The 12,327-nt window shown below is 40.7% G+C and overlaps 1 protein-coding gene across 1 annotated transcript; it reads left to right on the top strand.

Moving 5' to 3' along the window:
- The first annotated feature begins 1,468 nt into the window (after positions 1-1,468).
- RBMX2 (RNA binding motif protein X-linked 2) lies at positions 1,469-12,279 on the top strand. The gene is made up of 6 exons (XM_043571653.1): positions 1,469-1,581; positions 1,769-1,884; positions 3,182-3,233; positions 8,868-8,997; positions 10,615-10,792; positions 11,259-12,279. Exons 1-6 carry the CDS (start codon positions 1,517-1,519, stop codon positions 11,759-11,761), a joined length of 1,044 nt encoding a protein of 347 aa, XP_043427588.1. The 5' UTR covers positions 1,469-1,516; the 3' UTR covers positions 11,762-12,279.
- Positions 12,280-12,327: the final 48 nt, after the last annotated feature.

The raw sequence follows: 12,327 nt of genomic DNA on the forward strand, positions 1-12,327 counted from the left end.
TTGAACCCTGATGTCCAAGACCCAGGTGTAGCCCCATTTCTTTCATTTCACAGTTGCTTGAAGAATCCAGCCAGATAATGCTACATGCTGGTTTATCACTTTGCAGTGGCTACTTCAACCCTACAACTAAGCAACTTAAGATTCCCAGGAGCAGATAAAACCTGTATGCAATCTGTCACTGTTTAGTTTTCACTGCCAAGATAATTCTACAAAGCTAATGAATAGCTGGGTTGGAGTGGGGGAGGGACACAAACAGAATGAATGAAGAGAAACTGTCATTGGTGGGTAGTCTCCCTTTTGCTTTTTGTCAGGACATTGGGTACATGGTGAGTCATTGAAGTTATAGTTGTCGTCATCATCGTCATCATCATCATTATCATCAAAGTACTTTTCTGAAGTGCCTAACTTCTGGGGCTCTGAGTTAGGCCTATGCAGAGAACTACACAGCTCTGGAACTTCACTTCTAAACCATGCATGTTCTCACAGCCATTGATGTAGACACGTGCAAGATGGATTCAGAACTTCAATATGGCTTAAATCACACATTGTCTGCCACCATCTCTTCTATGGGTTCCTAGTTATTCTGGAGTGAAATCTACCAGGCAAATATATCTTGTCTCCTCAATGATATTATTAGCTCCTGAGGGAAGAGAACCTAAACTTAACATTTCTGTCTACAGATTTGCTGTACAGGACAAACATAGATGCTCAGTAAGGACGGATTAAATCAACCGGACCTGATAAGTAGAGGCAGAGTACCTCCTTTGAAACAACTAGTTAACTCCTTTGAATCTCAGTTTCTCCCTCTATAAAATGAAGAGGGTAATTTTATCTATAGGCTTTATGGAGTAGTTGTGAGAATGGAGGGCCAATACATGTAAATTGCTTAGCACACAAACTAGCATCTGCTAACTTATTAGCTTTTTAACTATTTCTGCCTCCTGCTCAAGTAGCAGCGAGACTGGAAAAGGGTGAGGATAGCAGCTTTCACACAAATCTGGGTATTCAATTCAGCTTATAGAGACACGCTGGTCAATTGCCTATGCATTTGGATTTGAGGAAGAAAAAAAGGTTTATCCTTTCGCATATCTTCTTCACTTTTCTGTTGTAATTCCTGGACAGAGATGCTTTGATGGGTGTATGTGTGTGTGAGCTAAGATTAGCTGGGAGTGGAAGCCCGAGTAGGGATTTGCACTGAGAGCAAAGGCTGAGACTAAAGTTGCCATAACAGGCACCTTTTCCAGTCTTTATTCAGCATTTATAGGTAGCCCAATCAGTGTGAGGCGTCGTCCAGGAGCTGAGAGTCCGGCAATAAACCCGGCTCACATTCACGCCCCATTTCACATAGGGAGGAAGCGACGGACTAGACAAAAATCCTCCGGTACCGCGAAACCTACGGAGCAAGGTAAGTCCTTTTCCACGCTAGTGCGCAAGCGCTACGCCCTGGCGCTGTCCAGCCTTCCGGCGCGGGGCGAGCACCGCGGAATCCAATGGGCGCGAGGCGTCAGGGCTGCGCATGCGCGTTGCAGGCTCGCCCGGAAGTCAATGTCTAGCTGCTGAGCGTGGACCCGCGGAGATGAAGTAAGGCCTCAGCTTATCTTTGGGGAAGTAGGGACCGGCCGCGGGAGGTGGCCCACCAGGGCTGGGGTGGTAGAGCGTCTGCCGGGCCGAGGGTCGGGAGAGGCGCGGAGACTGAAAAATTACCCCCCTAGTTTTGCTCTCCCTTACATCTGGCCAGGCCGCACTTAACGTCCGCCTGTCTCTGCAGCCCTTTAACTAAAGTGAAGCTGATCAACGAGCTGAATGAGCGTGAGGTCCAGCTTGGGGTGGCAGATAAGGTGTCCTGGCACTCCGAGTACAAGGACAGCGCCTGGATCTTCCTGGGTGAGGTCCACATCTTTCTCCCGCACTACTCGTCATTCTGTCCTGGCCTGCTTTTTAATATTTCAGCATTCCCGCCTTTCATTCTTCCCAGCATTCATCACACTTATTTCCTTCTGCTGTCTGCCCCTTAAATCCTTTTTTCATATCTCTCTCTCCCCCATTTCTAGTTGCTCCCCCTGCCAAATCAGTGCCCACGATAGTTACCCTTTGCCATTCACTGTGGTAAGAGTCTTGCCACTTGGTTTGTCAGAGACAGTTGTTACCATACCGTGTCCCCTCTCCCATTACACAGCTGAGGAAACTGAGGTGCAGAGAAGTTAATGGACTTAAGGTCACATAGCTAGTATGTGGAGCAACCAGAACTGTGGGATTCTGGAACTCATGGTCTTAGCCACAATCCTGTATTACTGCTAGCCCCTCTTTCCCCTTCCCTCAGAATTAATTCTCCTCATCTAATTAGCTCCTGCCTTCTCTCCATGGCCATATGATCATCTCTGCGTTCACTTTGTGTCACATCCAGTAATGTGACAGTTTGTTCAAAGGGGTTATTGCACCAGATACTGTGCTAAGCATTTTATATCCATTGTTTTATTTAATTCTCACAACAGTTCTGTGGGGTAAGTACTAATATTCCCATTTTACAGATGAGGAAGGAATGATTTGCAGAGGAATTTCTTTCCTATGGAATGCTCAACAGTTGTCTTTATAATCCTTAGTCTATGTGAGGTGGGGTTAAAATTTTGTAACTTAAACTGATTTTGGAACTTAGTTGTAAATTTGCAGGTAAAAGAACAGGTGAGTTCAAGATATGTTTGTGGAAGTAGAGTTTTATGTTGGAAACTATCTGCTTTGTCCATAAGCTTTTGGGTGTGAGGAGTATTTGGTTAGTGCTGACACACAACCTTTCAGTCAAAGTTAATCACTCCTTTTCCTGCCCTACTGCTGCACCTTATATATGCTTCTATCATATCATCAGACTGTGAGTTCTTTTTTCTTTTTTTGAAGGGTTATTTATTTTTGAGAGAGAGAGAGAGAGGGAGACAGAGGATCCAAAGCAGGCTCTGTGCTGACAGCAGAGCCTGATGCAGGGTTTGAACTCACTAACCATGAGATCATGACCTGAGCCACAGTCGGATGCCTAACCGACTGAGCCACCCAGGGGCCCCAGACGGAATTCTTTGAGGGCAGGCCCTGTGGCTTACTCTTCTTTGCACCCCCAGTGCCAGGCCTAGTGCATGGTATGTAATATACACTTGGTAAATGTTTGTGGAATTGAAATGTGTTTTTTTTCTTCTAGGAGGACTTCCTTATGAACTCACTGAAGGGGACATCATTTGTGTGTTCTCACAGTAAGTCTTTTTCATTTCCTGACTTCTGGGTCATCAGAGTGTGCTACCATAAAGCATTTTGTGGCATCATAAAATCCATTTATTTTAATTCTAGGCTGATTGGTCTCCCTGCATGGGGAAGGCTAGAGCATCTGCTCTAGTCTAGATCAGCCCCAGGACATGGTTATAGAAGTCTCCCAATATGCAAAATCCAAGAAGTTGGATAATTTAGGAAGCCATCTTAGGGATTATGGTCTATTTTTACTGCTCTTTCACTGAGGCTTGTCCAGCCTCGGCCTACACGCAAACAGAGTGGAACTCACAAGAAGCTACTATGTGGAGCTCCTTGGACTCCTACAAAATAAGGGTAACCCATGGTCCCAGGGCCCTTCTGGCACACACCTGTGTGGTGTTGTAGGATTAGGGCAAAGCACAGAGGAGTGGGGAAAAAAAGCAAAAGGTTTAGGTAGCAGTTTGTTTTCTTTGTTTCTAGATGAGCATGAGGTTAGTGAGCAGAGCCAATCTCTTTATCCAGAAGCTGAGAATTACAGGCTGGTGAGGAACAAGAATGAGTAGGTGAACCTTATACTCTTCATTCAGCTATGAGATGAAAGCAGCAGTACTGGGGTGGGAGAGCGATTTGGCAGCTCGCACTGGTAGTGACAGCTGGTAGGAGAGGGACTGGGCACAACCCAGAGTGACACAGAGTGGTTAGACAGTCTGTAGGGCCAGAGGGGCCCTGAGGGCAGAGGACTGTTGCAGGGAAGCTGCATGAATAGGCAGAAGACAGTGGCAAAAGGGTTTGGGCAAGCAAACACAGCCAGCACACCATGGCAGAGACATTACCATGGCAGTAGATGATTAGACCATCCCATAGGAAGGAGACCCTGGATGAGTGGTTGGGCAGCATTTGGGACAGAGGGCCATGTGAAGGAAATTGGGCAGTACACAGAAGAAGGCCGTGGTAGAGGGCCTTGGCATCCCACACTGGCAGAGTGCCCTGAGAGGGACACAGGCTGCTTCCTCCAAATTCTGGGCAGCTGTAAGTTCGCAGCAGGTGCAGCTTCCACCCCTTAGGATACCTCTGCCTGGTCCAGCCCTCCATTTAGGGGCTGTTCTTGTCTTATTTGCATTGAGTGATGATCAGCTAGTGTTTGTTTATTCTAATTCTCAATTCTGGCTACACACATTGCTCTCCATGAAGATTGCTGTTGCCATTGATAACAGTGGTTTTCAAAAAATGTTTTGTTTTCTGATTATCAAGGTAATGTATAATCATTATAATGCATAATCATTTGGCAAAAAGGAAAAGCATAAAGAAGGAAATAGAATGTACTTTAAGGAAAAACAACATTTTGGTGTATTTATTTTTTATTTAATGTTGGGCATTATTTCTAATATTTTGCCATTATAAATTGTATTGCAGCATACATGGTAGTATATACATCTCTGTATGGATTCATACCTTCCGTAGTGAAATTACTGGATCAATATGTTAGCGTTTTTAAGATGTTTTATAAATATGATCAAATTGCTCTTTGAAAGGTTGTACCGATTTCTACTCTCACTAGAATGCCCATTTTTGTGAATGCTAATCAACCGTGGTAATTTTAAAAAATATTTGTTGTATGGCTTCTCATTATTATTTTATTTTGCCTTTATTCATCAGTGAGGTTGATGTAATCTTTTCATAGATTTACATGCCATTATTATTTTTTAAGTGTCTATTCATATCCCTTGCTTGTTTTTTGCTGTTGGTGTGTTCCTCATTTTCTTAGTGATTTTACAAAAGCTCTTAATTGATGTTAACTCTTTGTTATAACATTTTGTCATGTACTGTGTTACTGTGGGCTTATTGTACTTAATTTGATGTGTTCTACTACATTGCCATCATCATTATATCTTGATGCACAAATTGTACCAGTTTGGTCTATAGGAGTCCGTTTAAATGAGTTCCTATATTTTTTCTTTTACTTTTTATGTTGAAATAATCTCAGACTTAAATTATGAAAGTTATAAAGTAATATAAGGAATACCTATTTCCCTTTTTCTTAAATGTTAACATTTTACCACATTTGCCTTGTCATTATTTCTCCCTATGTATACCTATTATTTTTTTTCTGAATAATTTGAGCGTCAGTGACAGACATGGTGCCCATTTATCCCTAAATTCTTCAATGTGTATTTTCCCCCAAACAAGGGCATTCTCTTGTTTAACCTCGGTATGGTGATCAATTCAAGAAGTTAACACTGATACAATAGTATTGTATTAAGCCTAATCCATAGGCTTTATTCAGCTTTACCAGTTGTCCTGCTAAGATTCTTTACAGAATAGGAAAAGCAATTACTTTCTGGTCCTTTATCTGTGGTATAAATTGTAAATATTTTCTCCTAATTTGTCATTTGTCTTTTGACTTTGTGATTTTTTTTTTTTTGCTATGCAGAATTAAAAAAAATTTTTATTCATTCGTGTATTTAAATTATCATGTGGTAAAATTGACTTTTTAGGGGGTGTACAGTCCTGTGAGCTTTAATGCGTGTATAGATTTGTGTAGTTACCCCACAATTAGGATAAAGAACAATTCCATCACCCCAAAAACTCCTTTGTGCTGTCCCTTTATAGTCTCATGCTCTAGTGTTTTATATGATCAAATTTATCAGTCTTTTTTTTATTGATTCTGGATTTTGAGTCACAATTAGACAGTATTTCTCTCCACTCCACCCATCTGTATTCTCTTCTAGTACTTGTATAGTTTCAGTTTTATGCATTGAAGTCTGATCCATTTAGGGTTATTCTGATAGTGTGAGGTACAGATTCACTTTCATGTTTTTTTCAATGGTTGTTCAGTTCCCACATTTATAAAAAAGTCCATATTTTCCCAAGCAAATTAAGATGTTACCTTTACCATGTTACTTTACCATATATACTTGAGTCTCTTTATTGGCTTTCTTTTTTTTAAATGTTTTTATAAAGTTTATTTATTTTGAGAGAGAGAGAGGGAGGGAGAGAGGGAGCGGGAGAGGGAGAGAGAGAGAGAGAATGCATGCATAAGTAGGGGAGGGGCAGAGAAGGAGAGAGAGAACCCCAAGCAGGCTCCCCACTGAGCAGGGCTTGATCTCCTGACTGACCTGAGCTGAAATCAAGAGTCAGATGCTTAACTGACTGAGGGACCGAGGCATCCCTCTTTATTGGCTTTCTGTTCTCTTTTGTTGGTCTGTCTCTTCACATGCCAGTACCACACTAATCAATCATAGAAGTTTTCAGTGTGTTTAAAATCTAGGAGAGTTGCTCCCTCTCCTTGTTCTTTTTTGAAGTTTTTCCATCTATTTTTACATGTTCATTTTCCCATGAGAACATTAGAATCAACTTCTTCAGCTAAATAAAACACAACTTATACTACATTAAATTTAAGTATTAACTTGGGGAAGATGTTGCTGTCTTTATGATGTTGAGTCATCCTATCCAAAAACAAGGGATGTCTTCATATTTGTTCAAATCTGTGTGGTGTTTCAGTTTTTAAAAGTTTTCTTTATATAGACTTTGTGCATTGCTTGTTAAGTTTATTTTTAAGTATTTTATCTTTTTGTTACTACTAAAAATGGGGTTTATCTTTAATTATGTCTTCTAACTGATTGTTTGTATGTAAGAGAGTGATTTATTTTTTTAACTTTGTATCCTATTACTGAATTGTTACACTGTTTTTTTCATTGTTTCTCTTGGGTTTTCTATACAGACTATCCTATATAATCTTCAGAGATAGTGTTACTACTTTTTCATTTTTTACATGTTTTCTCCTGTGTAATTGCATTGTCCAATACCTACAATGTTAAATAGTGTTAAATAGTTCCTGGCCTCAGTTGAATTGGCCCAGGTACAGGTTTCCCCTGCTAGCCGAAGGTAGTGTTCTGTAAAAGCTTTTTCTAAGCTGAAATGGCATAAGGTGGAAAAGCAATTACCATTTCATAAAAGCAAAAATCCTCTTCAGATTTCTTAGTGAAAACAGGTACTAATATAGGTCTTTTGTAAAAGCAAAGTGGCATAAAGTAAACATTGGACGAGTAGCCTGTATTTTCTATTTGGTAAGATGCTACATACCTGGCTGGGATGTATGTATATGATCATGTTACTAAGTATCAATCAATAGCTATTTTTAAAATAAGTTTATTTATTTATTTTGAGAGAGAGAGAGAGAGAACACAAGCTGGGGAGGGGCAGAGAGGTGGGGCAGAGGATCCGAAGTGGGCTCTGTGCTGACAGCAGAGAGCCTGATGCAGGGCTCAAACTCATGAACTGTAAAATCATGACCTGAGCTGAAGTCGGACCCTTAACTGACTGAGCCACCCAGGCGCCCAATTCCTATTTTATTTTTACGACTTTACTTTTTAACTTAGGAATCTTTAACTTAGCTGGAATTTAACTTTGTACAAGGAATAATGTAGAATTTTCTAGTTTCTATTTAATTAATTTCTGCTTTTATCTGTATTAATTCCCATCTGCTTTCCTTATGTTTGTTTTCTTTTATATTCATTCTGTCTTTTTGACGTAAAACTCTTTAAGGTTACAGATTTTCCTGAGTATGGTTTTTGCCCTATCCTGTAAGTTTTGGTATATATGCTTCTCATTTTTTTTTTTTGAAGTACTCTGCCATTGATGTTTTTCTTCATTTTGTTTCACTTTTGCTTTGATCCAGTTGTTAGCTAAGAGAGTAGGTTTCAAGTTTTAGTTAATAGGGTTAACATTTAGTTAACATTAGTTAACATTTATTCATTTTTGAGAGACAGAGAGAGACAGAGCAGAGTGGGGGAGGGGCCGAGAGAGAGGGAGACACAGAATCTGAAGCAGGCTCCAGGCTCTGAGCTGTCAGCACAGAGCCCAACACGGGGCTTGAACTCATGTACTGCGAGATCATGACCCGAGCCAAAGTCGGATGCTTAACTGACTGAGCCACCCAGGCGCCTCTAGGGTATTTTTTTATTTAAAATATTATTTTCGGCTGTATAACATTGTGATTGGAGGACATGGTCTGTTCTGTTTTTGGAGGTTATTGAGGTTTTTGGAGGTTATAGTCAATTTTAGACTCTTTAGAAGAAATTGTCCTCTTTTTGTGAGATTTAAATGTATCTATATATCCACTAGTTTGACATTAATATTTAACATTATAATTGTTATATTATTAATTATGTTTATTTGTATTACATAATTATATATTGATATTTCTCTGACCTTAATTTTGTCAACATTATATGTTATAAACTTAAAGTGGTATGTTAAAATCTCTCATAACTTTTGTTATTAGTTTTTCTTTGTATTTCTCATAGTTTTCTTAATTAAAATTTTTGATTTGTTAATTTATACATAAAGTTTCATGATATATCTTTGTAATATATTAGGATCTTTTTCAGTGTAAAAGAGCTCTTTTAGTCCTATTTAAATATTTTTTTGGCCTTGAATTCATCTTCAGTCTTAATATTACCACCCATTTTTTAATTGAGTGTTCATGCTATATCATCTAATTTTTATTTTTAACTTTTGTGTCATCTTGTTCTAGATATGTCTCCTGTACAGACTATATTATTTGAATTTTGTTTTGTCATTCAGTTGAAAGTTTTTGCATTTTAAATCAATAGTGTCTTACTCTTTTATAAAATAAATAGATATGGGGAGATTGTTAACATTAATCTGGTGCGGGACAAGAAGACTGGGAAATCCAAAGGATTCTGTTTCCTCTGCTATGAAGACCAGAGGAGCACAGTTCTTGCTGTTGACAATTTTAATGGGATCAAGGTGAGTGTGTTCACTAAGCAGGATTTGGCTGGACTTTTCCTGTATGTAGGGGTTTGGTTTAATTTCCCACCTGATCGCCACAGGTTCAAGGACAGTACTGATCAGCTGGGTGTGTGAGAGGGTTGCAGAGGTGTGGGGACATACTGACCAGGAAGTGATCCCAGGAAATGATTTCTTTGGCTTATGACCCTACTAACAATTGTTCCTTTTCCTCATGTTCATCTTCCCAGGAGCATGGGTACCATGCACCATGCCCCAAACCAAGCCTCTTGTTTCTCACCTTTCCATCCTCACACCCCACTCTCACCTCTGACGTATTGGGCAGCAAAGAGACTCTCAAATATTGCTCTTTCATGCTATCCTCTGTCAGGGGATTTGGGGCTGTGTCATGGCTTCATGCTCTGAGACATGGCTTTGTATGTCTGTCATATGTCTCCAGTCACTTAGCATTACTGGGCCCTGGAAATTCTCTAGTTAAAGTCTGATGACAAATTCTACAAAAATCACTCCTTCTGAAGTTTTTTCTCCTCTGTTTCCTCTCAGTTCACCCTGGGGCTGAGAGAAAGTAATGGGACAAGTCAGGTTTATCTATGCTCCACCCAATTCCTATGCTTATTTAGCAGTTGGATGAACATTGTCATAGGTTGGGGGGGTGACTTTTGACTTGGAGAGTTTGTCACTGATTGCACCAGTATGGAGCATCTGGAGACTATAGGACAGGATGGAATAAGGTTCTAGGCTTGATTTATAAGGGTCAGCAGTCAAATGGAGTCACCATGAAAGGGAGGTTTTCAAAAATGTTTTTGAAAAGGGGAATAGGATAGATGACAGAAGCTACTCAGACTTAAAGGTAAGAATAAAAATCTGCTCTTGTGTGGGAACAATAAAAGCCAGACTTTTCAAATTTTGGATTGTTTTGCCTATAGAATAAGTCTGTATCTGCCCGAATGTTTTTAAGTGAGGGGTTAATTTTTTGTTGTTCACCCAGAGAGTTGTGATTGACAACAAAAGTATCAGTGTGAGCCAGTTGTTCCACTATGGTGAGGGTAGAGCAAGGTATGAGGGCTGAAGAAAAAAGATTCCTTCCCCCTTCCCAACTGTTGGTCTGCCTTGGCCTCATCTTACTTGCTGTATCAAGAAAACAGCTGTAGCATTGCACTTGATTTCAGGAATTCTTTCTAGCTGCCAGACCATGGTATGTTTTACTGTAAATTAATGTTACAGATTGAGGGTAATTGTGCATGTGAATTCTCACAGTTTCCCCTGCTGCTTGTGCTTTGGACAGTACCAGCCAGGCTTTTTTCACTTAATGCAAGTGTAGAACATGAAGGTTATTGTGTGGTACACTGGAGTAAAGTGACAAGGCTGTCTAGTATGACTGCCTCAGGAACTCCAGCTGCCCCTGGCCCTACCTGGATGCCCCAAGTGCTGAGCAAGTTATAATCTGGGTGTATGTGCTGTTACACACCAGTTGGACAGGTCTGCTTTAGTGATTTCCCCAGAAATAGAATTAGCAGGAAGGTAAGGGGTGTGGTTCAAACCATGGCTTTCTGCAGCTGGGTTCAAATAGTTTGATAGGAGGGCCATCTTTGCTGAAGCATTGCCTGTCTGTCTTAGATCAAAGGAAGAACTATCCGAGTGGATCATGTGTCTAACTATCGGGCTCCTAAGGACTCAGAAGAAATGGATGATATGACCAAAGAACTCCAGGAGAAGGGCTGTGGGGCTTTTACCCCCTCAGAGAGTTCATCTGAGGGTTCTGAAGATGACAAACCCACAAAAAAACACAAAAAAGGTAAAGCGTTAAGTTCCGAGAGAAGATTCTGGGTAGTCTAAGTGTTTATTCTTCCTAGTGTTCACTGAGAGTTGATAATCAGTTCTTAAGTGTGAAGGGGAAAGGTGTTTGGGAAACCTTGCTTTAATTGGGAAAGGAGAGGTATCAGTGGAAGACAAATATTATGGGCTGAGTTCTGTCTCCTAAAATTCATACATTAAAGTCCTAATCCTCTAGTACCTCAGAATGTGAGTGTATTTGTAGTTAGGGTTTTTAGAAAGGTAATTAAGGGTGAGAACTGCCTTATACAGCATCTTGACATATCAAGGCTGACAGACATCCAACTTGGCTTCTCAGAGACACTTTCTGGAAGTATAGATTATGACTGCTTCACACACAGTGCTGCCCATGGTGCTTTCCTTTTGCTTATACCCTCCCTCTCCTCCATCTTCCTTTCCTTATTGGTTGTGCCCCTTTTTTCCTCCAGACAAAAAGGAAAAAAAGAGAAGAAAGAAAGACAAAGAGAAGACTGACCGGGAGGTACAGGGAGAGCAGCCAGCCTCCTCTTCATCACCCAGAAGCAAGGCGATAATGGAAAAGGATGACCCTGGCTCTAACAAGCACAGCAGCAAGAACTCAGAGAGGGGTCAGAAGTCAGAGTCCAGAGAGGTGCGGAGGCACTATCCCAGCTCTCCTGAGGTCAGGACCATCTGCCGCAGTGGAGCAGAAGACAGAGAGAGGGAGCCGAAGAAGGAGAAGGCTAAGCATGAACATAGGTCCTCAACCAGGAGGGAAGAAAGAGAAGAAAAGAACAGGGATAGAGATAGATGTCGAAGCTCAGACACACATTCCGGCCGGCACAATGGACGTTCTGAGGGACATAGTCAGAGAAGTAGAAGTAGGAGCCGAGATAAATCTCACAGGCATAAAAGGGCCCGACACTCCCGGGACCGGGAGTCCTCTAACCCCAGTGACCGCAGGCATCACTGAAACTGCAGCCCATGACTGCCTGGTAGAATTGCAAATGAACTAGGCCTTTAAAATGCAATCATATTCAGTTATGCTTTTACTATTACTACAAGTAAAATCTCTGAGGCTGAATTCTTTTAATCCCTTGAGTATTAGAGTCATAGACAGCTGTAGTTTTAACAGCCAAATATCCTGGATTTTTAAGTGAAATCCATTGTTCCTGGGAATATGCTCGTTACCTACTGGAGGAGGTATCCTAAATTTGGTTTCATAAACATGGCCCTTGAATTTATGACCCCAATTTATGACAAAATTGCCAGGAAAAGGGAAATATCAGGCAATTCTAGAATTCTGGTCTTTGTGCTAGATGTTTAGGTGACCTATCCAGTTGGCAGGTATAGCCATAGAATAGAGAAGTGTGGTTTAACTAGGTTCGGACAGCTTGATGTGAATGTGATATTGATTCCTAACACCAGCCCGCTCCCTCTGCACCCCACCCTCCTTTAAAAAATTTTTTTATAAACATCTTTTTTTTTGCATTTTGTTTTTTTGGTTGATATGTCTCCACATTTTTTCCTTGCTATCTA

Source organism: Prionailurus bengalensis, chromosome X, assembly GCF_016509475.1.
Source record: "Prionailurus bengalensis isolate Pbe53 chromosome X, Fcat_Pben_1.1_paternal_pri, whole genome shotgun sequence".
In the NCBI taxonomy this organism is placed as follows: domain Eukaryota; kingdom Metazoa; phylum Chordata; class Mammalia; order Carnivora; family Felidae; genus Prionailurus; species Prionailurus bengalensis.